The sequence below is a fragment of the Dipodomys merriami genome, unplaced genomic scaffold (genome assembly GCF_024711535.1).
Source record: "Dipodomys merriami isolate MVZ:Mamm:240054 unplaced genomic scaffold, mDipMer1.0.p SCAF_153, whole genome shotgun sequence".
NCBI classification, from domain to species: Eukaryota; Metazoa; Chordata; class Mammalia; order Rodentia; family Heteromyidae; genus Dipodomys; species Dipodomys merriami.
In genome coordinates, this window is record NW_027202860.1 from 2,930,832 (window position 1) to 2,957,193 (window position 26,362).

Genomic DNA, 26,362 nt, shown 5'->3' on the forward strand with positions numbered 1-26,362 from the left:
GGGGGGAGGAAAGGAATCAAACTTCCAAGATGGCGGCGGCAGAGGAGCGGATCGCTGAGGAAGGAGGCGGCGGCCACGGCGATGGCGGCTCCTCTTCGGCCGCCGGCTCTGCTCAAAGACAGCCCCCTGTGCCCTCGTCCCAGGCCCCGCAGTCGGGGTCACAGGCACCTCCGGCGATGGCTCCGGACCAGCTGCCACAAAACAACACGCTGGTGGCGCTGCCTATCGTTGCCATCGAGAACATCCTCAGCTTTATGTCCTACGACGAAATTAGCCAGCTCCGCCTGGTGAGCCCCCCGCCGGGACCCCGCCGCCCTCGGCTCGGGGCCGAGGTCTGGGAGGGACCCCGTCCCCCGGCCCGCAGCCGCGCCGGCGCCAGCCCGGAGCGCACCCCTCCGGCCGGAGGCCGCCCCGGGGCGCGCGCGGGTCGGCGGGAGGCGGCCGGTGTCGGATCGCGCCCCGGGTGCGCGGCTGGGGGCGCTGGGCTTCGCTTTGGGGGTGTCCTCGCGCCCCGCCTGGAAGCGGCCGCGGAAGTTGGGCTTCCCATCTTCTGCTCGGTCTGAGCGCGAGCCTTCCCCCCACCCTTCCCCCGAGGGGTCTCATCGCCTGCCTTTATTATCTATTTGTGATCGACCGATCAGTCGATCGATCTGTATACCGCCCCTCCGTCCCCCGATGGAGTTGGGGGGGAAAAACTCACAAGTAAGCCGATGATCCCCGGCAGGCTTGGTGTGTCTTGCAAGAACCACGTATTGTTCCCCCATCCACACAGGCTTGCCTGTTGGAGAAGATGAGGTAGGGGTTGATCCATTTCACCCCAGTAGAAGGGTCTGAGGAAATTAGAATGTGTGTGTGTGTGTGTTGTGGCTCTAACCCCAGCGCCCTAGTTGACCACTGAAGTATACAGCCCTGAAAAATGACCCTTCTGGCTTTACCTCGCCCTGACACATCGCATCCAGTGAAGCAACTTGCCCCTTGGCAGGATTTTTTTTTCCTCTCTTGCAATTCATTTTTTTTTTTTTTTGACTAGTGCTGTCTTGACGCCCACCCGTTAGCAGTAGGAGAAATTTATTTATATCTTAAAATCACAGTTGTTTATTCCAAGATCTGAAAATAATACCAAATTTGCCTTCTGAATTTCCACTTCAGCCCAGAGGTTTCACTGAAGGTTTGATAAATGTCTTACTTCAGACAGATACTCTGCTTCCTTCGCGTGTCACCATTTATCTTTAAGTGGTCAGGAAATTGAAGGAGGTGGACATTTTGAAGTGATTGCAGAGCAGTTTTGTGTAGACACTAAATCTACTTGAGATTGTTTGAAAGAGGACAAAGACATATCTGAACGTGCTATGCATGTCATTTTCTTATTAATCAAAATATATCTTAGTGTGGTTTACAACAGTTTGACTGTAACTGATTTGTTAAAATATTTGTTTTAAAGAAAGCTTATCATTATTACCTCAAACTGATGGGCGGGTTTTTTTTTCTAGTCAGCACAACAATTGGACCATGCCAGCCATACAGCAAAATGCAGAATTTCTTCCATTGAAAATACTTCACAATTGAGTATCTCTCATTTTCAAAGCGTTTCAGCCTAGTAATTAATGTACAATCTTAAATACTCTTTCATATTTTTTACTAAGAGTAATGTTTGACCAAAATTGACAGAATTTCTGCATGAGCATAATATTTGAACTGAGCCAGTCATCCAGACAATGGCTTTGTAAAGCTTGAAATGTTTACAGTTCTGTTTTGAAAGTATTGAAAAAAACTGACTAGTTATTCTTGGTTTTGAGGGGTTTTGTTTCTTTTTGTTTGGGGGGAGGATGAAACTCTGTGACTTGTTCATGCTAGACATGTAATGTACTATCAGTGGCCCTCATTTTACTTTTTTTTGAAGTTAAAACATGTTTAGAGAGGGAAAAGCAGCCCATGCTAGGAGACAATTTTAATAAATGGTACATTTTCCAAATGCAATTGAAATATTGAGTTTCAGACTTAATTTTTAAGCAGTTATCTCTTTTGGGCTTTTAGGTTAAAGGTTTATAATTTCAAATATTTTCCTTAAGAAGCTTCCACCTCCCAGAACAGATTCTACAACCAGTTTTAGGTCTGCAAACAGATATTTTTTAGTAATTAGGATTCTTTTCCTCCTTCCTTTACTTACAGTTAATGAATGACTCAGACTAAGTCATGGGAATTTAGAAGTGTTTGGGGTTTTTCATTGTTTTGGTTTCTGAATGTAAACTTACAGTAACATAAAAGAAAGATGTGCTGGTCACTAAGTGTCAGCATTAATTTAACCATGATTCTTAAATGAAACTGACAGAAAACACTGACTAGTTAGGTGCTTTATGTGTTTTCAATTTAAATGGCCATTTATATGTAAAGAATTGTTTGGGGGAAAATGATTTAAGTATATATGCAAGTATCCATTGTATGTTACAACATAGTTCCTCTCACTATATTTCCTTGGGTAGAGTTAGGGCTGAATGTGCTTGAAATGGAGTGATATTAAGAACCAGATTACTTCCCATAGAGCTAAATGTCAATGATTTTGGAAGCTGATGAGCTGTTTTGTTCACATGTTTTGTTTTTCTTCTTTCCAGTTTGCTAACTTGTTTTATTATATAAGAAAGGACCTTGTTCACAACTGTTGTTAGCACTTGCTTAAGAGGACAGATACACAATTCCTTTACTGGTTTTTCAGTATTTTTCTTTAAAGGATTTTCTCTTAGGTTGAAGTTGCTGCAATAACATTTTCAATTATTTTTGCAAGTTAGTTGATAATAGGATTTTTTATATTACCAAAATAATTGAAATTTCACTCAGTCCAGAATTTGAATCTCAGTCCAGACATTTCCAAAGGACTAGCTGAATGCCTCAGTAAATTGGATCATTTTCTGTCATTGTGTTCCAAGAATATATCCAAAGCCTGGAAATTCCAGGTATAAAGAAATAATTTTAAATATTAACTCCTCCAATGCATTTAAAATTTTAAATACTTTTGAAAGATAAAACATGTACTTTGAGTTCTTTTCCCAGTAAAACAGATTTGTGCTGATGGAGTTCCTTAACAGATACATAAGAGACTTTGAAATAAGTGGCAAAGTATAAGAAGTTCAAACCTAACTTGGAACCTGTAGCTTTGATTCATAAACACAAGCTTCTTGTCTACTGTAAAGAACAAGGGAAGGTTTTTAAAGGTGTTCTAGAGACAGATTAGTAGTTTTTCTCCCTAGTTTTTCTCCCATGTTTCAAATGGATAGATATAAACTTAATGGAATTGTTAGTGGTTAAGAACAGGAATTTGACTACAGATTAAATTGAGAATTCTTACTTATTAACTGGAATGAAATTTTCCAGTCAGCAACAAAGTATATAAAGTCATGCTTTGTTCCAAGATGTTTGTCTTTTTAAACTGTTTTTAAACTGTTATCAATAGTTTAAACTGAGGTGGTGGCTCACACCTGTAAGCCCAGCTACTCAGGTGGTGATTAGAAAGATTTCAGTTTGAGGCTAAGCCCAAGCAAGGTTAGCAAGACCCCATCTCAGCAATATAGTGTGATGGTACATGCCTGTAATTCCCAGCTACACAAAAAAACATAAGTAGGATTGCTGTCTAGAACTTTGGTAGGGGAAGGGGAGGTTAAATTAAAGTGAGATGCTGCCTTTTTGAAAGATAAATCAGAAAGATCTGGGGGTATGCTCAAGTGGTAGAGGGTATGCCTAGCAAGCAGGAGTCCCTGAGTTCAAGCTCCACAGTATTGGAGAAAAAAAAAGTTTGAACTGAGGTGTCTAATAGGCACTTTAATAATAGGTTCTGAGTTACATGAAGAAAAATCATCTCTCAATTTATTTGAAACTGTAGAAGCACCAAATGAACACCTTTTTAAATACTGGTTTCCATTACACTACTTTCTTGGTACTAAGATAGTTTTGTTTCATATTTTAACTTTTGTAAAATCAGCATATATCTGCCACTGCATGTGTATTATAACAATACTTTCCCCCCAGGAGAGCTTTACTTACAGCATGCTTTAAAGTCTTTTAAAATCCAGAGTACTATCTTTCAAGGTGGCTAAAAGAAAACTATGCTTTGAGTTACAGTTATTAGACATCACCTAGTGTGACCCACGCTGTCAAGAGTGAGCAAAATTGTAGGTTTCCCAGATTTGTAGTGTAACTAATTGTCTTATGGTATTAAGAAAGACCATCAAGGTACACAAATCTAAAAAGATTATAACTAAATACAAGTTAACAATTAGGTTAGAGAGTACTATAAAGGATAAACACAATTTAAAAAAAAATGGCACTCCTGGGCTTGAACTGAAGGCCTGGGCATTGTCCCTGAGCTGCTTCTGCTCAAGAATAGCACTCTACCACTTGAGCCACTGTGCTACTTCCAGCTTTTTCTGTTTATGTGGCACTGAGGAATCGAACCCAGGGCTTCATGCATACTAGGCAAGCACTCTACCACTAAGCTACATTCCCAGCCCCAAGAACAAACACATTTTAAATCCTGAATAAGCTAACTGAGAAAAAAATAGATGTATTCTCATATAATAAAGCAGCAACTTAAGGACCTAAAATAAGTATCATTTTGCATAATAATTTATTCAGTAGGTTCTTTTATTTTGAGATTTGCATGTTTTGTAATTTATATTGTTACTAATCTTTTAGTCCTAATAGTCTGTTAAAAGGAGAGAGGTGTACATCGAAAAACTTATGACATATAAAGCCTCTTATTTTAAATTTAAAATAGATTAAACTTGATGAGCATATTATATAAGGGGATCCAGCTAGGTGTTGTGGCACACGCCAGAGTTACATACTTGTTTGGCAAGTGCAGAGCCCTGAATTCAAACCCGGTATCACTTTAAAAAGGGAAAGAGAAGAAATGTGGTTTTGCATTGGATCACAATACTTAAAACTTAAGAAGCCAGGTGCTGGTGGCTCATACCTGTAATCCTGGCTACTCAGGAGGCTGAGATCTGAGGATCACGATTCAAAGCCAGCCTGGGCAGGAAAGTCCACGAGACACTGATTTCCAATTAACCCCCAGAAAACCAGAAGTGGTACTGTGGCTCAAGTGGTAGATCACTTGCCTTGAGCTGAAGAGCTAAGGGACAGCGCCCAGGCTCAGTTCAAGCCCCACAACTGACCCCCCCCCAAAAAAAAAAAAAAGAAAGGAAAAAATAATACAGTAAGTGCAGAGTCCTGAATTCAAACCTCCATACTGCTAAAAAGAAAGAAAGAGAAAAGAAATGTGTTTTTGCATTGGATCATAATACTTAAAAGGTAAAAAAAAAAAAAAAATACAGGCTATTCACTACAACAGTAATCACATTTCTTGTTTTTTCTTTGTGTTTCTAGGGTCAACCATTCTTTTAAACTGAGACATAGTATTACATACTTTTTTTGGGGGGGGGATTTTGTTTTGTTTGAGCCAGGGTTTTGCTGTGTGTCTGTGTGTCCCAAGCTAATCTAGAACTCATTATTAAACCCAGGGTTGGCCTTGGACTCAGCATCCTTCCCTATGTCTCAGATTGCTAGAATTGCTGTGTCTTAGATCCCTAGAATTGCGGGCTTGTATCACAATGTCTGGCCCATTTGGTTTTCTGACACAAATACATTGTATCATGTTTGAATCAAGGTAAATGTATTTCCTCAAACCTTTATTCTTCCTTCCCCTGCCCTCTCTTTCTTTGAACCTAGGACCTTGTACTTGCTAGGAGGTGCTCTACTACATCCCCAGTCCTTCCAGCCTTTCTACTCATCATTCTACCCTTTGCTTCTATGAGCCCTGATAATTTTGACATTATCATTATCTTTGTTTTGTTATTATTAGTCTCCATATTTTTAACTTAACCATCTTAGATTGTCAAATTACTAAGATTTTTGTTTGTTTGGTTTTAATCAGAGAAACTTTTTTTCCTTTAGTATTGGGAAAATCATTAATATACCTCTAAATTTAGAGCTACGCTTTAAATGAGGTTTCTTTGGTTTTGTTTTGGTGTGTTTTGAAGAGCCTAAGACTAAACCCAAGACCTTTGGGCATTCTGCCACTGTAAGCTATATCCATAATCTAAGTGAGGTAATCTAGAGGTACAAGTTAGCATGCAACATTGTTAGCAATGATCATTAAATTACTTGCCTTGGGAAATATGGTATATTCCTGTTTTCCTATGGTCACCTTGCTTCCTTCTGAATCTGAAAACAAAAGTCATATATATATGCTTTTCTATACTGTACTGTCAGGGTTTATTGAACATCAATGAAAGGAGGACCAAATTAAAACATTGATTGTCTTATACTAGCTGCTAATGCTTTGCATATTTTTGACATTGACTTTTCTAGCTCTGTTCTAATTTGTCTTTGGGATTTCCTTTCTTCTGATCTGTTTTCTCTTTTACTACCTTTGATACTGTGAATGTCATTTTTAAAGCTTTATTTATAAGCCTTTTTTATAATTGACTTGTTCCTTTGATGTTCATGTACATTGATTTCAGTTATCACCAGTGAAATTTTCAGAACCATATCTTTTTAGGAGTCATATTCTAATATTACAGTGCTCATTGAAAATAAGTCAGCTGACTCTCCCAGTGCTAGATCTTTCAAAAGATAAGTGTTCTTTTCATTTTATTTATTTATTTATTTTTGGGTCCGGTCATGGGGCCTGAACTCTGGGCCTGGGCGCTGTCCCTCAGCTCTTCAGCTCAAGGCTAGCACTCTACCACGTGAGCCACAGTGCCACTTCCGGCTTTTTTCTTTTTATATGTGGTGCTGAGGAATCGAACCCAGGGCCTCAGGCATGCAAGGCAAGCGCTCTACCACTGAGCCACCTTCCCAGCCCTGCTCTTTTCATTTTAAAATTATTTTAAAACTATCATTTGGTTTCCCTGCTCAAGCATTGGAAATTCTTAACATAGTCCATACACCTGCTAAATCTTGAGAAATATTTATAGGCCTTTGGTTGCTCATTCCAGATTTTATGCTTTTGCCTGCACCATCACTTAGAACTCTGTAGTCCTTGCTCCCTCCTCCTTTTTCATGTGAGGTCTCCCTTTCTTGACTTGATGTGGCTGCTCATATTCTCATCAACCATACTTCCATACTTACACTAGTTAGTGCTCATGTTTAATTGAATTTCTAGATGATTAGTAAAAGATATGTAAACCCCAGAATTCGTAGAATTAGGCGTATTACATAAAACAAAACTCAAAATAATTTTAATCATTCCTTGAAAATTATAATAGTAATTGCCCTTATTCTTTTTCTGTAAATAAGTGATTGATAAAATTTTCTTTCCAAGCTCAAATACCAGTACTGCCACAAACACATCATTGCATAGCCAGATATGGTACACCAATAATCCTGGCATCTAGATGCTAAGTAGGATCACAAAGTTCAAAGTCAGTCTGTGCTGCATAGTAAGACAATGTCTCAAAGGAAAAAAAAAGTATATTAAAATACTTGTTTCCAAGAAATGGTTGTTTTTGTTTTCTTTTCTTTTTGTCTTGCTTGTCTGTCTTTGAGATGGCAAGGGGACCACAGAAATGGAGGGACAAAGGTGAACAAATGCAGCAGTGGTGCTCACTGAACAGTATGGGAAAATGAACTGGGTGGGGACAGGAGGGAAAAGCTGGGATAGAACAAGGGAAGAAGTGACACGTTCAAAAAGAAATGTATTCTTTATCTGACTTATGTAACTATAACCCCTCTGTATATTACCTTTAGAATAACAATTTAAAAAATTAGAAAAAAAAGTTTCATCTCAGAACTTAACAAGATAGAGTCTACAAGGACAAGAAAGTGTTCTACAAGGTTATTAAGGATACTTTTTTTTTTCTTTTTAGTGTCTCTCCATGTGACGATCTAATTTGTCAAATGGCTGTAACAAAAATTAATATTAGAAGCCAGGTCCTAGTGGCTCAGGCCTGAAATCCTACCTACTCAGGATTGCTGTTCAGAGCCAGCTTGGCAGGGAAGACTGAGACTCCAATCTCCAGTTAACCACCAGAAAACCAGAAGAGCTTTGGCTCAAAGTGGTAGGGCTAACTAGTCTTGAGCAAAAGAGTTCAGGGACAATGCCCAGGTCCTGAGTTCAAGCCACACAACAAACAACAACAACAAAAATTATAGTCAAGTTTTACTTACCAGAGGCAGTCTGGTATTATACATCTGATGTGTTTTTACTGTGAAATATGGAAATTTAGCTCTTATTTCCTTCATATCATACACATGGATGAACTACCTTATTCTTCCCTTAATAGTATAACAAAAGTTAGTTTTCTCATAAAGTTCATTGTGGTTATTCAGGATTAGGGTACAGAGTGTCTGAAGTTTGGTCCAGGAAACCTAGAGCAATTTCAAAGATCTCTTTGGGTCCATAAAATCTAAGTAACTCTTGTTTTTTATGTTTTTACTTAATCATTTGCAAGCATATAATGGATATTTCCAAAGTGTAAAATAATATCCCTCACTAAATAGTTTTGGAAGGAAAACTTGTTTTGATTAAAAACATGTTAGTATGTGTTGGGCTTATTGGCCTTTTTATACCGTATCCTCAATAAATACTGATAACTTGTTTAAAATCTTTGGAAAAAGTTTTACTATATTCATTTATCATAAATTATTCAGTACTTAAAATTTGTTTTTTAATTATGAGATGGGAGAAACATTTGCATACACTTTAGAGATTGGAAATACATATTTGCTTCAGATACAATATATGTGGCATACTATGTGGCAGTGTGGTATTAATGTTAGAATATTAAAGTCTAAATAAAGTTCAGCCCAATTTGCAGGAATTTTGGTCTTTACATTTTCAGGAGAAAGCAGACTTATCGGTGGTTTAGTCAGCATTTCATGTCCACAGTATGGATCAAGCATGTGGATGCTGTGAGAGAGAAAGAAGCATAAGAGACACTTCAGCATAATTGACTTGGTCTTGATAGGCAATCACTTCAGTGACTTGTATTTTCTTTTTTTCTTTCTTTATTTTATTTTATTTGTCAGTCCTGGAGCTTAAACTCAGGTCCTGGGCCTTGTCCCTGAGCTTCTTTTTGCTCAAGACTAGCACTCTACCACTTGAGCCACAGCACTACTTCCAGCTTTTTCTGTTTATGTGGTACTGAGAAATCAAACCCAGGGCTTCATGCTTGTTAGGCAAGCACTCTACTACTAAGCCCCATTCCCAGCTCTAGTGACTTGTATTCTCAACGTCCAGACTGATGACTGAACCATTACAAAATTGTTAGGGATCCAAAAACAAGTTTTAGGTACTAGAGTTAATTAAGAAAAATACTAGGCTATCTCAAGGTAAATAAGTGGAACAAAGATTTAAAATTAATAATAAGATACGCTTTATTGAACTAACAACTTCGTATTGTAGCTCAAAGTTTACCAAGTGATTTAACATATATTTTATTTAATCCTAATAACTGAGTTAAATAATATCCACACTTATCAGCTTTTAAGTGGTAGCTTCTTGTACAAGAACGTATATAAGTCTAGTGGTTTATGCCTATAATCCTAACTTATCAGGAGGCTGACCTCTAAGAATCATGGTTCAAAGCTACCCTGGGCAAGAAAGTTCATGAGACTTTTATCCAATTAACAACTCAGAAAAAGCTAGAAGTGGAGCTGTGGCTCAAGTGGTAGAACACTAGCATTGAACCAAAAAAAAAAAAAAAATCTCAGAGACAGCACCAGGCCCTGATTCAACCCAGGACCAGCACAAAACAAAAAAGCAGACTGGACTCATACCAACTGTTCTGACTTCTAGTCTTTGGCTCAAGGGCTCAGAGTAGTTGCTTGTTGCTATAAACTGGAATATTTTGGAGGACATAATTGACCCAAATCACTAGGAAAAAATAAGTATTCTCATTCTAGTTATATATTATGTAAATTTTGTGAGGTTACACTTAAGTCTGAATTACACATTTTTGGCTGAATGGAAATTGTTCTTTCAAACTATTGAGAACCTTCATGTACATAGTTAGGACTTCAGTTTTCCCACACTATATCACAGTTTGGTTATTGTAGCTTCATTGTATATAGTGATCCCTCACCTATTATGGAAACTACATTCTAGAAACACCCCTCCCACTCCCCCCCCCCCCGCGGTTTCCGCAATAGGTGAAAATCCTTGAAGTACCAATAAGTGAACCACGATATAGTGAGGGTGAGGGACAACAAAATAACCCTGCTACTTTGTGGATATTCACCCATCGTGGGGGGGCCTCTGGGCCGTAACTCCCATAATAGGTAAAGGATCACTGTACTTATTACCTAAAGTGAATGACACTTACTTTCTCAGATTAAGAATAATTTTTTTTAATGAGATGTTATAAGAATACATGTTTTAAGAGATTCACCCGGACTGGGAAGGTGGCTTAGTGGTACAGTGCTTGCCTAGCCATGCATGAAGCCCTAGGTTTGATTCCTCAGTACCACATACAGAGAAAAAGCCGGAATAGTGCTATAGTGCAAGTGGTAGAGTGCTAGGCTTGAGCAAGAGAAGCTCAGGAACAGTGTCCAGGCCCTGAGTTCAAGCCCCATGATGGACCAAAGAGAGAGAGATTCACCCACTTACACTGACTTAAGATTCAGACAGCAAACTGTGTAACAATAGTAGCACCCAAAATGTTCAGTCATCAGATTATCTAAATTCATTGTTAATAATGTGGTTATTGACTTTTTTTTGGTAATTCTATTTCCCCTCTCCCTCATAGGTTTGTAAAAGAATGGACTTGGTCTGTCAGAGAATGTTGAATCAGGGATTTTTGAAAGTGGAGAGATACCATAATCTGTGTCAGAAACAAGTTAAAGCACAACTTCCAAGGTACGTTATAGCAAGCTTTGACATTAGTTTATAGTTGGAGCATGTTGTTTATTTTTTATTGTCTCAGAGTTTACATGTTGAATAGTTTTCAACTTTGTAGCAAAGGATAGATTTCACTATGATTGCTAAGACAATTAGGTTGGGAAACAGTAGTGTTTTTAAAAATTGAGTGTAGTTGGCACACGTCTATAATCTTAGCACTCTGTAGGTTTAGGCAGGTGGATCATGAGTTCAAGGCCAACCTGGGTAATTGAGAGACATTGTCTCAAAGAAATAAAAATAAGCTGGGTGCTGGTGGCTCAAGTCTGTAATCCTAGCTACTCAGGAGGCTGAGATGTGAGGATCACAATTCAAAGCCAGCCTGGACAATAAATCACTAGGAAAAAAACTGAGTGGTGCTGTGGCTCAAGTAGTAGACTGCTTGCCTGACCTGAGGAGCACAGGGATAGCGCCCAAGCCAAGAGTTCAAGTACCACGACCAACAAAAAAACTGATGCTGGGACAACTGAGTAACTACATGTGAAAAAAATGAAGTTTGGTGGTTGCCAGTGGCTTATATCTGTAGTCTTGCTACTCAGCCTAAAACCTGGAGAATCACAGTTGGAAGTCAACCCAGGCAAAAAGGTCTTCAAGACTCTATCTATAACCCAAAAAATGCTGGACTGGAAGAGTAGTTCAAGTGGTAGGGACCAGCTGAAAATAAGAAGGCCAAGCAAGAGTGTATGTAAAATAGACCATTGACTTCTTTTTTTTTTTTTTTTGGTTGTGGGACTTGAACTTAGCTTGGGCGCTGTCCCTGCGCTTTTCAGCTCAAGGCAGGCGCTCTATCGCTTGAGCCACAGCACCACTTCCTGTTTTTTGAGTGGTTCATTGGAGATAAGATTCTCATGGATTTTCCTGCCCAGGCTGGCTTTGAACCGTGATCCTCAGATCTCAGCCTCCTGAGTAGCTAGGATTACAAATGTGAGCCATTGGTGCCTGCCATGGACCATCAACTTCTAAGAGTAAATGTCAGTAGTAAACTCTTGGATCCTTAGAAGAAGACATGATAGTAAATCTTCATGAGTTTGGAATAGACAGTGATTTCTTACATGTAACACAAAAAGTAGATGGTGTGGTGGTGCAAGCCTGTAATCCTAGCACTCAGGATACTGAGATAATGGAAGGTATGAGGCCTGTTTAGGCTACATAGCCTTGTGTATACTAGGCAAATGGTCTATAATAGCTGTCATTATGTGTGTGTGTGTGTGTGTGTGTGTGTGTGTATGTATACGTGTATATATACATGTGTGTACCTATACTAGGACTTGAGCTCAGGCCCTTTTATACCTTCACCTGGCTTGTTTGCTCATGGTGGGTACTCTACCATTTCAGCTATACCTTTAGCCTGGCCTTTTTGCTGATTAATTGGAGATGAAGTCTCCTCATGGACTCTTTAGTCCAGGTAGGCTTCAAATGGTATTTTTCTGATTTCAGCCTCCTGAGTAGGTAGGATGACTACCAGTGGCTGGTAAAGAATGGATTTTTTTTTTCCCATCAGCTTTCTCTCTCTCTCTCTCTTTCTGTATCTTTAGTTACCTTTAGTTGCACAAAAGGTTACCATTCAATTAATCAGTTTATGTCAGTTGATAACATTCTTTGTCAGTGAGTGCTAGTTCTTATCAAGGATGTCTTCATAATGTGCTTCATTTATCAGAACAGTTAATGATGGCATTGAAGAAGTCTAAATGACTTCATTGAGGAGTTTTTCAAAAAATAATTTTATTATTATAAAGGTGCTGCACAGAGGGACTACCATCATTAAGGAATTTTTATTGCTTCACATCCTAATCCACACTACTGCTTTTTAATGGTTGCTGTTTTATCTTTATTATTATTTTAGGAGAGAGTCAGAAAGGAGGAACCATTCTCTAGCTCGTCATGCAGACATCCTTGCTGCTGTGGAAACCAGGTTGTCACTCTTAAATATGACTTTTATGAAGTACGTGGATTCCAATCTCTGTTGCTTCATCCCAGGAAAGGTAAAATAGACTCTTGCCCAGAATAGCTGGATTGTGGTTGTATGTAAATTTAATTGTTAGAAACCTACAAAATGGTATTTGAAAGGTTTGAATTGTTCCTACATCTCTGAAAGAATGAGTTTGTTTAACTTTTGTACAGTTATCAATGTGAATATGTATCATTCATGTGGTCTTTATATTTGAAATTCTGATTATAAAATATACAGAGGCTCTGGTATTCTATAAAGAAGCTTAGTAAGAATTCATACTCAAAAAAATGTGAACTTTTAATGTTTGCAGAGATGCCAGAGATATTGCAGTGAACAAGATAGGGATTGTCCTGCCTTCAAGATTGTTATAATTTTTGGGAGGTGAAGTAGGAGGACAAGCTCATTTTTGTTTTGCTTGAGAAATATTTCATAATGACAACTTTATAAATTTGCAAGTCTGACCAGAATAAACAGTTCTTCGGTTTTTATCCTTGCTTTTATTTTTAATTTTAGTTTTTCCTTTTTTTAATTTCCTTTTTAAATTTTATTGTAGAAGTGATGTAAAAAGGGGTTACAGTCAACATAGAACAATTCTTATACATTAATACACTCAGAGCTAAGTAATGGCCCTCTTTAACAAAGAAGTAAGTGTATTACTAAGTTAATAAAATCCTACCATAGCTAGGTGCTGGTGGCTCATACCTGTAATTCTAGCTACTCAGAAGGCGGAGATCTGAGGATCGCGGTTCAAAGCCAGCTTGGGCAGGAACGTTCATGAGACTTTCATCTCCAATTAACCACCTGAAAACCAGAAGTGGCGCTGTGGCTCAAGTGTTAGAGCGCCCACCTTGAGCTAAAAAGCTCAGGGACAGTACCCAGGTCCATAGTTCAAGCCCCATGATCAACAACAACAAAATTCTACCATACTGCGTGCTCCTTAAACCTTTTGTAATACCTCATTTCTTTTTTTTTTTCTTTTTTTTTTGGGGGGGGGGGTCCAGTCGTGGGCCTGAACTCTGGGCCTGGGCACTGCCCTCAGCTCTTCAGCTCAAGGCTAGCGCTCTACCACCTGAGCCACAGCTCCACTTCGGGCTTTTTTCTTTTTGCTTATGTGGTGCTGAGGAATCAAACCCAGGGCCTCATGCATGCAAGGCAAGCGCTCTACCACTGAGCCATCTCCCCAGCCCAATACCTCATTTCTTGAATTAAGAATAAATTCAAATGACATATGACTATGAACTTAAAAAAGTATTTTATAGTTTGGTTGATGTCTGACAGAAAGATTCCTTAGCATGATTTAGAATTTATTAATACTTAGTAAAAAGTGGAAGTTCTTTTTTTAAAATTATTTATGGATCAAAAGCATTGGCAATATTGTATATGTATTGTCTCCCAGTTTTAAATTTTCTATGTTTATTTTAATGGAATCCTATCATAATTTTACTCAAAATATTTCTCAGTATTTGGCACTTTCTTCAACTAACCTAACAAATGCTTTTGTGGGGGCTATAGAAGTATGACCAACAAGAAACTTTAGGTTCTGATACCTAAGGCTTAATACTGAAAGGTCCTTTTAACCACTATATGTTGTTTTCTCCATACTCATAGTGTTGACTGTATGTCTCATTTTGAATGATAAGAACTTTAAGGAACATCCTGACGTTTTTGTAAGTAATGAGTAGAGCAGTTATGACCAAGTGCAGGGGAGCTGCAAAGATCAAAATATTTAACATTAGGCCTTTACAGTAGTTTCCATTACATGTTCTAGTTCGTCAAGAAATGATTGGATTGATGATCCTTAGCATTTAAGCAAATGAGATTAAGTCCAGTTGAGTCCTATTCTTTTCTGGTAACCATTTGTTGACTTCTCACTTTAAACAAAGCCAAGGTGGCAGTGGTGGACGCTGTCTAGTATTCGAGATGTAGTTGGTCCTCATAGCATTTCCTGAGCAGGCGTATCTTTGTCCCTGGCATACCTTGCCTTTTCACTTTTACCTCATAATGTGGATGTCTACTAGCTTTTTCTCTTGTTGCTGATTTTGTTTGTGAAACAATTTCTCATTTTCAGAGCACTTTCCATGTGTTACTTGAAGACTAAGAAAACGCGGGCATAGAGACATTTATGTGGTGATTTAGACAAATCTTATTTCTCTGTTGTTTTCTTCTGGTTTTCTTTACTAGTACCTGTTTTTTCACAGTTTATTCTGTTTCTGGGTTTTGTTTTGTTTTCCAGAAAACCTATACTTGACTGAAAATGACCAAAAAATTACTTTTAAAATTCAGATACGTCTTTTTATACTTAATTCATCTTGGATTATTTAATTTCTTGAAAGTACCTTCTTAAAGCTTATGTCTTGCCTAAAAGAAAATAGGTATATTCACAATTCTTATGTTACTGGTACTTTTCGTTTTATTTAGACTAAATTTGCTAACTTATTAGAGTTGGCAATGTTTGGATTATTTTGTTATTACTCTCATTTTTGTTTGTTTGACTTTTTGTTTTTATGGGACTTTTTAATTTCTTACACTTTCAGATACTACCTTTAAAATATGAAAAATGTAATACTTAATTTTCACATACTGGAATAAGAACATTGTGTTAATCATCTATCCATTATGGTAACAAATTTCAGGGATGAAAGATTTGGCTCAAATGCCTATTGCTTTGGGCCTATGGCCACATAGTATATTATTATGGAAGCATATGAAGTGGAGGCCATGGTAACCAGAAGCAGAGAAGACAGGAAGAAGCCAGCTCTTTAAGGACATGTCCCAGTGACCTAACTCCTTTTTACTAGGTCCCACCTCTTAAAGGTTTTAGCCACTTCCCAAAAGCATCCAACTAAGGACCAAGCCTTTAACACATGGACCTTTAGGGGATTCTTCAGATCCAAACTATAGTAAATATTATAAACAATAGTGTTCTTTCTGCCTAATTTATAATTTGGTTTATAATTTCTCTAGCAAATTATTCTAAGATGGCATCCCTGAATTATGGAAGTTAAAAGGACTTTCATACTTCATAAGAGCACAACTCATTTTTGGTGATATATATGCACATATAATATATATGCATATGTATTATACATACATATATCCATTTTGTTAAAACAGCTTTTTATTTCCCAGTTATTGAACTGAATATTGGTAACAGCAACATGTGATTTAAGTTAGATTGCCCTATATTTATCACAATTTTGAGATTCTTGCCACTGATACAGGGATCAGTAGAAAAACCAAATAGTGAATATTTTTGGCCCTGTGGGTCATATGGTCTCTCACAGCTATGAGAGACAGTTATGAACAGCATGTAGTAAATGAATGTGTGCCTTATCCAGGCTAAATAGAGGTATAATTGGCCAACCCTGAACACTACATTGATATTCCATTCCTCTTCTCTGAGAACAAAGAAAAGTGTTCTAGATGGTTAGCTTGCTCCTGTGTGCATCTCTCAAATCTTCAGTTTGTCATATAGAAATTTAACTTTTTAATAAACTCACATTTGCATCTGCAGTTTGCACCTACTGAAGTATGAGCAGTGATGTGTATGTGTATGTGAGCAGTGATAGTGAACTATTTTGGAAGACGCGTTAATGAAAAAAGAGATGGTCCCTGCTTTTTCTTATCACAAGTATCCCTGATGACCCATTTTTGTTGTTATTGTTGGGAAGGTTGGGGTTTTTTGTTTGTTTGTTTTGGTTTTGGTTTGGTTTGGTTTTTTTGTTGGTGGTGGGCCTTGAACTCTGGGCTTGAGCACTGTCCCTGCGCTCTTCAGCCCAAGGCAAGCACTCTACTGCTTGAACTACAGCACCACTTTCAGTTTTCTAGTGGTTTATTGGGGATAAGAGTCTCACGGACTTTCCTACCCTGGCTGGCTTTGAACCATGATCCTCAGATCTCAGCCTCCTGAGTAGCTAGGATTACAGGTGTGAGCCACCGGCACCTGGCTAGGGTTAGGTTTTTTGTTTTAGTTTTAGTTTTTTGATTTGCTCTTGTGCCGGAGCCTGCCGGCAACGAAAGGGAAGCCTGAATTAGGTGGCGAGGATGCGGAAAAATAAAGACATAAGACAAAGGATGGGGTCGGGAGGTCTGCAGCTCAAGACTGCAGCACCATTTATTTTTACCTTTCCCTAATATATACTATTAGAAGTCAAGAGATAACATAAGGTTACAGTAGTCCAGAAAAACAAGGAAATTTTCAGTAAAAACAGAGTGCAGTAAAAATAAGACACAGTCAACTAGTAAAAAGTAAAACAAACTTTGCAGACATAGCAAAGCAATCCCGGGCACCTGGTGTTTTTTAAGTAAGCCAGTTTTTGTACTTGCCTTCAAGTGAGCACCGGGGTCAAGATGACCTTTAAACTTTACTGTCAGCTCCCAACACTCTTGCTAGTACTTAGGTTTGCATTTTTGGTAGTTCAGCTTTCTTACTTATAGTTGACACTTTACCATTTGAGCTATAACTCCTCTTCCAGCTTTTTGGTGGTTAATTGGAAATAAGAGTCTTGCAGATTTTCCTGCTCAAGCTGGAACCATGATCTTCAGATCTTAGACTCACAAGTAGCTAGGATTACAGATGTGAGCCAATCTGGTCATCATCTTGGCTTTTTACTGATTAACTAGAGATGCAGTCTCATGAACTTTACTGCCCAGGATAGATTTGAATCATCCAATTACAGCCTCCTGAGGAGATAGGATAGCAGTCATGAGCCACCGACACCCAGCTAGCTATCCATGTGTTCTTATTAAAACTGTGGTCTACAAGGTAGGATTTTTCATAGTGTAAATACTTTTTAAAGTCATAAGATTGCCTCACTATTCCTAAATAGACCTAAAATCTACATATACTGACATTTACTAAGTATATATAATTCTAGACTGACAAGGATCATTATATTACACTGAGAGTCTAGAAAGTGCTAAGCACTGTGAGTTTGGTCCACGTATTCTTCTAGGGTATGCTTCTTTTAGTAAACAGATGTTTACTCTCTGAAGGAGAAGAGTAAGCAGAGTATAGAATTGGTCCAGTGTTGGGAACTGGCTGCAGAAATGGAGTGGGAGGCAGAGTGCTGGAGATTTGGTAATAGAATGGTTTGGATTGTTATTCCACAGTTCTTGTAGGGTAAAGACCCATTGGAATTGATGTTGTATTCTATAGTGAAGGCATAGGAATTACTAAGGATACCCTCACAGGGATTAACATTAACAGCATAAATACCTGAGGAAATTCATTTACAGTTTAGCAAGAAATGAGGGAATTGGGAAGCAATGTATGTCATGCCTTAGATTCCTCCATTGCAGTTACTGTTAAATTGAAAAAGAATTTTTTGCTATTCTTTCCTGATAGCAAGAAAGTGTGATCTGGGGAAACTATTCTAATCCAGGGCAATTCTTAGTGAAAGAGAACTTGAAGGAATAGAGCAAGAGAAAGTGGAATCAGAATGAGTTTCCTGAAGTTTTGGGGAATAGAATATGGTTTTGAGGATTAGCAGAGTATGAGTATGGGTTATTTCCCCAAACTATCACTATTCCCATGCAGGATTTTGTTTTTGTGTTTAGTCCTCTAGTTACTGTAGCAACTTTTTGTACTTGGTCACAATGTATATGATTGTATCTCCCCAATTACTCTGATTCCCTTCAGAGAAGAAGCCATATTTTGTCTTGACTCTTTAAATATACTCTTAAATATAAAGTATTATGACAGCCAGGCACTGGTGGCTCACGCTTGTAATCCTTGCCACTCAGGAGGCCAAGATCTGAGGATCCAGGTTCAAAGCCAGCCTGGACAAGGAAAGTCTGTGAGACTTGTAAAACCAGAAATGGCTCTATGGCTCGAAGTGGTAGAGTGCTAGCTTTGAGCTCTTTAGAACACTGTCAGAGTACGGTCGCTGACAGCTCCCAAGCCCCTAGTTCAAGCCCCACAATTGTACAAAAAAAAAGTATTAGAAAAAACCCAAAAGCTTATATTGCATTTATGTATACCAGTAGGTTATATTCTCCATGACCAGTATGAGTTAACATACCTGGTAGGCCTTTACATGAATTGCAAAATAAGTGATCAGTTCTATGCCTGGTTAGCTATTTTAAAAATAAGTAAATAAATTGGTGCTAATGAGAATTCATTATTTTAGGTGATTGATGAAATTTATCGTGTACTGAGATATGTCAATTCTACCAGAGCCCCTCAACGAGCTCATGAAGTCCTTCAAGAGTTAAGGGATATTTCCTCCATGGCAATGGAGTACTTCGATGAGAAGATTGTTCCCATTCTAAAGAGGAAATTGCCAGGGTCAGATGTGTCTGGAAGACTCATGGGCTCTCCTCCAGGTATCTCTTGATTATAATATCTTCAGTTTATAATTAGCTCTCATGCATAATTTTGTAACTTTTTTTGTTAAGATAGCATTACTGGGTAAAAAGTTATATGTAACTTTTATTCACATACACACACACACACACACACACACACACACACACACACAGATTTTGATTTGTTTGTCAGTTTTTCAAGACAAAAGTATTCCAGATAAAACTTGAAAATACTCTTTAATTTTTTGAGACAGGATATTATATAACCTTAGGCTGATCTTGATTTCTTCATCCTCCAGTCTCAGCTTACAAGTGCTAGAATTATAAGCATGTACCACCAGACCTGGCTCCAAAATATTCTTCATCTATATAATCCAGTAAATTATTTCTGCCGCCAAAGTATCTGGCTGCTACTTTGAAAGACAGGACATATAAGACTGTTTTGCACTCTTACATTTCTATTGTAGTTATTTTGTAAAAGCTTATAAACCCACTGAGATTTATGTCCTTATCTATGAAAGACTGAATTGTTTGGTATCCCTAATCCTTGCAAATACTTTAGAGGGCCAATTTAATAAACCTTTTTGTTTTATTCAGATTACTCCTTGCATTTTTCAGTGCATCTCTGATTTAACAATAAAAACCTATGGCATCTCAGCATTAATGTATTATATTTTTAATAAGTACATATTTCCTTACAGCACTGTCGAAACTATAAAAGAATATAGTATGTGGTATATGCAATAAGGGATCATACAATTTCATATAAATTCGGAGAATAAGGCAAGTCCAGAATCCAAATTTAATTCTCCTGGGCAAGAGAAATACATTAAAGCAGTGTTCAATTACATGCCAAATATGGCAGAGTCTTAAGGAAGATAAAGTCAATATTGGCTGGTCTGAGTTGTTAAAAGGTAAGAATTGGTTAAGCCTTAGAGTTGGGTGAGAGAAGAGGAATATACTTCAAGCAGTGAAAATATTATGGTTATTTATTCCCACAAAGTTAAAATTAGCATGATGGGCTTAAGGAATAGATTCAGTTAATTCTTGTAGAGAACTTTGAGGAGATAAGAATTTTTTTAATTAATTAGATTAAGTTAGTGAATTCTAAGTCCATTTTCTGTTCCAGTTTTATCCCTCTAAAAGTTTAGTTCCAAAGCCTTCCTGTACCATGTCGAATTCTTCCTGATCATGTGTGATGAGACCTGCTCTTTGGTGGAGTCCTTGCTGTTTGGCCAAGTAGAACCTTTGCATTTAGCTACGTGCAGAATGAACAGTAAGAACATGATAGGCAAGTGAGAGGACCTGAATTTATCGCAGTACTGCAATGAAATGAGGAAAGCAGGAAAGATGTGTACTTTTTTGTTATTACTAGACCTTGAACCCTGGGTTTGAGACTATACTTGGTGCTCAAATGTTTGTTTATATAAATGTTTATCTTATATAAAATAAGATAGATTGAAACTTTTTTTTTTTGGTCAGTTATGGGGTTTGAACTCAGAGCCTAGGCCCTGTCCCTGAGCCTCTTTGTGCTCAAGGCTAGAACTTTACTTGAGCCACAGTGTCACTTCTGGGTTTTGAGTGGTCAGTTGGAGATAATAGTCTCCGAGGGACTTTTTAGTCCAGGCTGACTTCAAACCATGATCCTCAGATCTCAGCCTCCTGAGTATCAAGAATTATAGGTGTGAGCCATCAGTTCCCACTTGAAAATATAATTTGGGGGAGCAGGGGGAGTGGCTGTGTTTACTACTAATGGGGTTTGAACTTAGAGCCTCTTGCTCTTGCTTAGCTTTTTCACTCAGTGTCAGTGCTCTACCACCTTAGATATCTCTCCAACTTCCTGTTTTGGGGCTGGGAAATTAGAGATAAGAATCTCAGATTTGGCTGCCCCAGCTGACTTCAAACAGAGATCCCCAGATCTCAGTCTCCTAAACAGCTTGGGTTATAGGTATGAGCCACTGGGACCCAGCTAGAAAATAATTGTTTTCTTGCTAGGTCCTAAAAATGTTTAACAATATTTACGCCATTAAATTATCTTCTCCATTAATTTGCTGGCAGTCTACATGTTGCCACATGAGCAGGAAAATAGCAATTCAAACTCATTTATAATTAAAGCAAAGTATTTGATGAATCCATTAGAAGAAATCGTTTGCAAACAAGAAATTGATACTCAGCCGGGCGCTGGTGGCTCATGCCTGTAATCCTAGCTACTCAGGAGGCTGAGATCTGAGGATCATGGTTCAAAGCCAGCCCGGGCAGGAGAGACCATGAGACTCCTATCTCCAATAAACCACCAGAAAACCGGAAGTGGCGCTGTAGCTCAAGTGGTAGAGCGCTCGCCTTGAGCTGAAGAGCTGAGGGACAGCGCCCAGGCCCAGAGTTCAAGCCCCACGACCAACAAAAAAAAAAAAAAAGAAAGAAAGAAAAGAAATTGATACTCTATTTTAATGTAAGTCTAAATAGTGCTAGTAGGGAAACCTGTTAAGTGATGGGTTTTTTTTCTCCAGTTCCAGGACCATCTGCAGCCCTAACAACAATGCAGCTCTTCTCCAAGCAAAACCCTTCAAGACAAGAGGTTACCAAACTCCAGCAGCAGGTTAAAACCAATGGAGCTGGGGTGACTGTTCTCAGGCGTGAAATTTCTGAGCTTCGCACCAAAGTGCAAGAGCAGCAGAAACAGCTTCAAGACCAAGACCAGAAACTGCTAGAACAGACCCAGATCATAGGTGAACAGAATGCACGATTGGCTGAGCTGGAACGCAAGCTACGTGAAGTAATGGAAAGTGCAGTAGGAAACTCCTCAGGGTCTGGGCAGAATGAGGAGTCTCCTCGGAAACGAAGAAAGGCAACAGAAGCCATAGACTGTCTTAGGAAATCCAAACGTCTTCGGAATAGGAAGTAACGTCTTTGGAATATGGTTCTAGCTCCAGAGGAAGACATTAAGGCTTGGTAGCTTAAACAATTATGCATATCAGGATGCTAAGAGAAACATGGTGTCCTTAGGTTTCTAGGCTTTCAAAACTCAACTTACACTTGAACTCTTACAGTTGGGACATTCTTTTCCTGCTTCTGATGGAACTGATGCACAGAATGTTTTTACTTTGCAATAGATTTGTACTAAACAGACCCATGCTATAATGTTTGGGGAACTAACTTCTTTCTGTGCAGATAATGTTTAAAGTAAGTTTGTTTCTGCATATATGCACATTACATAAGGATTTTAAACCCAGTCTTGACAGACTAGATGTTAAGTTTAATACAGAAAATGTCCTGTTCACTTGAAAGAGGAAAAAAACCTTTTTAAATGGACACTATCTTGTTTAAAAAAAAAAAACGACTTTTTGTTATAAGTGACCTTTTCGTCTGGAATGTCTGAAAAGTAGTTGATGCTTTTTGGTATTGAAGTAATGGGTAACTGAATGGACTTCCATAGTATTGACTGTAGAAGGAGCCTCTACAGTATTGACTATATATTTTTATAAACTACTGGCAAGGGATGTCTCCAGTTGTTATATACATGTTTTCAGTTCTCTTTGGGGGCCATGTCTTACATTCGCATGGATGGATGCATGCATTGCCTAGTCAACTCACTTAAAATGCTCTTGCACTGGTATTGATCTTGAACCTCTGTACTTATCCACTTTTTAGAGTGGCATCTTTGTTGACTTAGCGCTTAACATCTTCCACCACAACAGCTTGCCTCTAGGGGGAGAATTGTTAGTCCATTTGTCCTCCAGTTTTACAGGAACAAGAGAATCTTAAAGCCCATTGCTTTATTCTCTGTAGGGTTCAGGCATGCTGTCCAAGGCAGAACCCCAAATCCAAGGCTCTTTCTATTGGGATCTCCAGGAGCTAGTACTGATCCTTACTTATCACTGTGTGCTCATGGAATAAATGTGGTAACTCAGTAGGGGACCCAACTTTTTTGGAGGCAAGTTTGCCACTAAAGGAAATTTCATTGAAGAAAATTGTACCATGAAAAACAATTTGATCATTTCATTTCTGGGGGATGACCTAAGAGAAGCTTTTTTTTTCAAATATTAATTTCATGCTTTCCTTAAACTTTAAACAAAAGCTTTAAATTTTTTTTTGCACTCTTTTGAGCTTGTAACTGGAAATGCATGTCTTGCACTGTTCAACCTTCTGAGTGGTCACTTTAACAACTTCCAAATTGTGTATAATAGTTCTTTTCTCTAGTTGTATGTCTCTGATACATTCAACTTAATCACTGTTTTAGTTTTATCTTCATGAGCTAAATTATGTAGTTATTTTTCTTTTAACTTCTTTTTAACAACTGTTGCTTTGAGCTTCAGTTAAAGTAAATTTAGTTGTAATATAGAAAACTGTCCCTTACTAGGTAGGAGTTGACACTTGTGTAAAACCTAAGGTTTTGGTAAGTACCAGAGTTGAAGAATAAAAGCACAAGATTATTGCCTTTAAAAAAAAATCCGTCCAGCATAACATGGTTATTCATCCTTTAGGTAACCTTACCAAATGAAACTTTCCATTTTTAATATTGTCCTTAGCTTTTGATCATTTCTATGTGTTGCTCCATTTATTCTGTAGTATGTTTTCAATGAAAAAAAAAGTAACATCCAAGTGTTTTATGGTTTGTTGAGAAGGTAACTTTAAAATAAACAATGTCGTAGAAACATTTGTCAGCCAAGGTCATCCGTAGAAGTCCTTGTCTGGAACTCATTTTTTCAGCGAGTCTCATTTTTTTTTTTTTTTAATCGGAGGATTTAGCCATATTACTGTAATTTTGTATTTGTAGGAGGCCTACTGGAATACTCATACTTTAACAGTCTACTTTTCTGGTAGCAGGAAGACTTTTTAAGTATCAGAGCACAGGTTTATAAATTATGATCCTTATGCATCAAAGGGATATAGCCACAGAATATGTCTTCAATTATTAAAAGTTTTCCTGACTTTCTTTTTAAACTACATCCAAATAGCCTAAATGTATCTAGTCTTCCATTAGTTTCATGAGCATATGACTTTGATAACGAATATATACACTATTAGAAAGTAAATTTTCTGTTCCCAACCCCAGATTTCTACAGCATACACCTGTAGACCCATGTTTTTAAGGTTGAGTTGTACTTAATGCATGTATATTCCCTCACGAGGAGAATAAAGCACTACAGTTTTAAGTCTTACTCAGAATAGCTAAAACATATTAGGATATTGCCTTCACCATTTATCAAGACAACCATTATGTAGAGGTTTTCGCTTGTATTTAGGGTTCTACAAATTACAAATTATTTTGATCAACTAAAACTGACATGTGATGGGAAAATTATACCTAAGAGAGAACACTTTGTACATTTCTAATTTAAATGCTGTGAGTTGTTATAGTACAACACTTCATAAAGCATTTCCATCATCTGCCTTAGTTGTTTTTTAGAGGAAACTTCTGTTTGGGTCATTCCCACATAAAATTCATGGTACAAAACTACACACATGGATGAAAATGTGAAAAAGCATCTATAAGAAATGAAGGACTGCCCCCCCGCCCTTCCCCAAATGGATCTTCTGCTTCTCTCCCACATGGATGCCAACTTGGTTTTTGCATATCCTGAGGTTACATAGAACCTGTTTCTCAGCCTTTTGATGTACAGAGCCTGGAAATGGGGCAAACGCAAATGTATTTGGGGCAATCCTACTGTTTAAAGACTATTGGAGTGCCAACAGGTCTAAAGCCACTGATTTTGGAAGCAACTTTTTTGTAAGATATATTTTTTGAAGTACTGAACTTTACAGGGGCTTGCCTTAATCTCTAGTAATTTCAAGATGTATGCGCTATTATTCTATGTGTTAAAAATGTTAAAATATTCTATGTAGCCCCCAAAGTGGGTAAAACAGAGTATAAGTAATGCCTAAATAAATAAGCTAAAAGGTGTCACTACAGCTGGATTTTTGAAAGAAAATGGACATGTGAGAATAGGCTATGCGTCATAAAAAAAAAAGAATGGCACCTTAGGATTGCACTATTTTATGCATTATTTTATATGCCATTTCATAGCCTGCACTTTAATCTCCAAAGAAATGATGTATGGTGTCCCGTTGTTTCTTATTAGTAATGAGCTTTTTCCTAAGACAGGGCACTTAATTATATTTTACTATACTGAATTAGTTTCTTGGAGGTGGATTCCTTTTTTTGAGTTCTCTATTTCCTTAGCCATAATGTTCTCTGGATCTGGGAACTCCCTTTTGTTTATTTCAATTTTAATTTAATGTAATATAAATCATACTTGGTGGTCAGCACATGTGTATGTCCTCTTCTAGCAATGAGTACCCAATTGTTACATGTATCAAACCCTTTAAAAATAAATGCTGTCAGATTTGAAGGCAAGAATAAAAGGCCTGAAAAGAAATGCCCTGTATGATGCAATTGCTTAGAAATGGCTGGTTCTAACAGGAAACCCAGCTGAACATGCTGTCCAGTTTTTGACTCAGAATCTTTCTAAATTCTTTGATAAGGACACAAAAGTTCTAAGTTAAAACTATTTATACCCTGTCATCTGCAGGAAATCATTACTTTGAGCAAGCACTGATTCCACAAAATGACATTAACAGTTGCCTACCCTGATTCTCCCTTTGAATAGAATACAGGCACATGGGTGATAAGTAGGACAGCCTCAGATAATGGCCTTTTGTAAATTTCTAAGACTATTTGGTAGATTTCTGAACTTCGGAGAGTAAGTCCAGATCTTTCCTGTTGTGTCAGAAGAAAACCATGAGGTTTAGAAGTATATTTATCTTAATACGTATATTGCCAAAGTCTAATGATCCATATTCAAAACTACCAAAAGGTTTGAGGTGTTAAAAATTCCTTTATGTGGTACCATGTCTGTTTAACTTATGCTTCTGAGCAACAATAATCACTAGATTACCTTCTGGAAATTTAATTGTTATAATCTAATCAATCATTGGAACACAGAAAACACCTCCTGGTCACACAGCAGGATACTGAAATAAATGTGTTATTACCAGTGATGCCTGTTTTCTTTGTATTTCATGCATAAGAGTTGGAGCTCTGCATTAGCAAATGCCTTTTTGATTTTGTTTTTTGATGTGTATGTGTGTGGTCTTTTTGAGACAGGATCTCATGATGTGACGAACTGAAAATTGTCCTGTCTCATCCTTGAGTTGCTGGAATTACAGGTGTACCCCAGCATGCTCAGCTGTAGCTACTGTCTTGGAAGCACTAT

The 26,362-nt window shown here is 37.9% G+C and overlaps 1 protein-coding gene across 1 annotated transcript; it reads left to right on the forward strand.

The window, feature by feature from the left end:
- On the forward strand, positions 1-26,147 carry LOC138827298 (F-box only protein 28). Its single transcript, XM_070022805.1, has 5 exons — positions 1-287; positions 10,740-10,849; positions 12,732-12,870; positions 18,971-19,166; positions 21,656-26,147. Exons 1-5 carry the CDS (start codon positions 30-32, stop codon positions 22,048-22,050), a joined length of 1,098 nt encoding a protein of 365 aa, XP_069878906.1. The 5' UTR covers positions 1-29; the 3' UTR covers positions 22,051-26,147.
- The last annotated feature ends 215 nt before the right edge of the window (positions 26,148-26,362 follow it).

Coding starts and splice junctions, on each gene's coding strand:
- LOC138827298 (XM_070022805.1), top strand. CDS start 30: ATGGCGGCGGCAGAGGAGCGGATCGCTGAGGAAGGAGGCGGCGGCCAC. Junction 12,871..18,970: donor GTTGCTTCATCCCAGGAAAG/GTAAAATAGACT, acceptor TCATTATTTTAG/GTGATTGATGAAATTTATCG. Junction 19,167..21,655: donor ACTCATGGGCTCTCCTCCAG/GTATCTCTTGAT, acceptor TTTTTTCTCCAG/TTCCAGGACCATCTGCAGCC.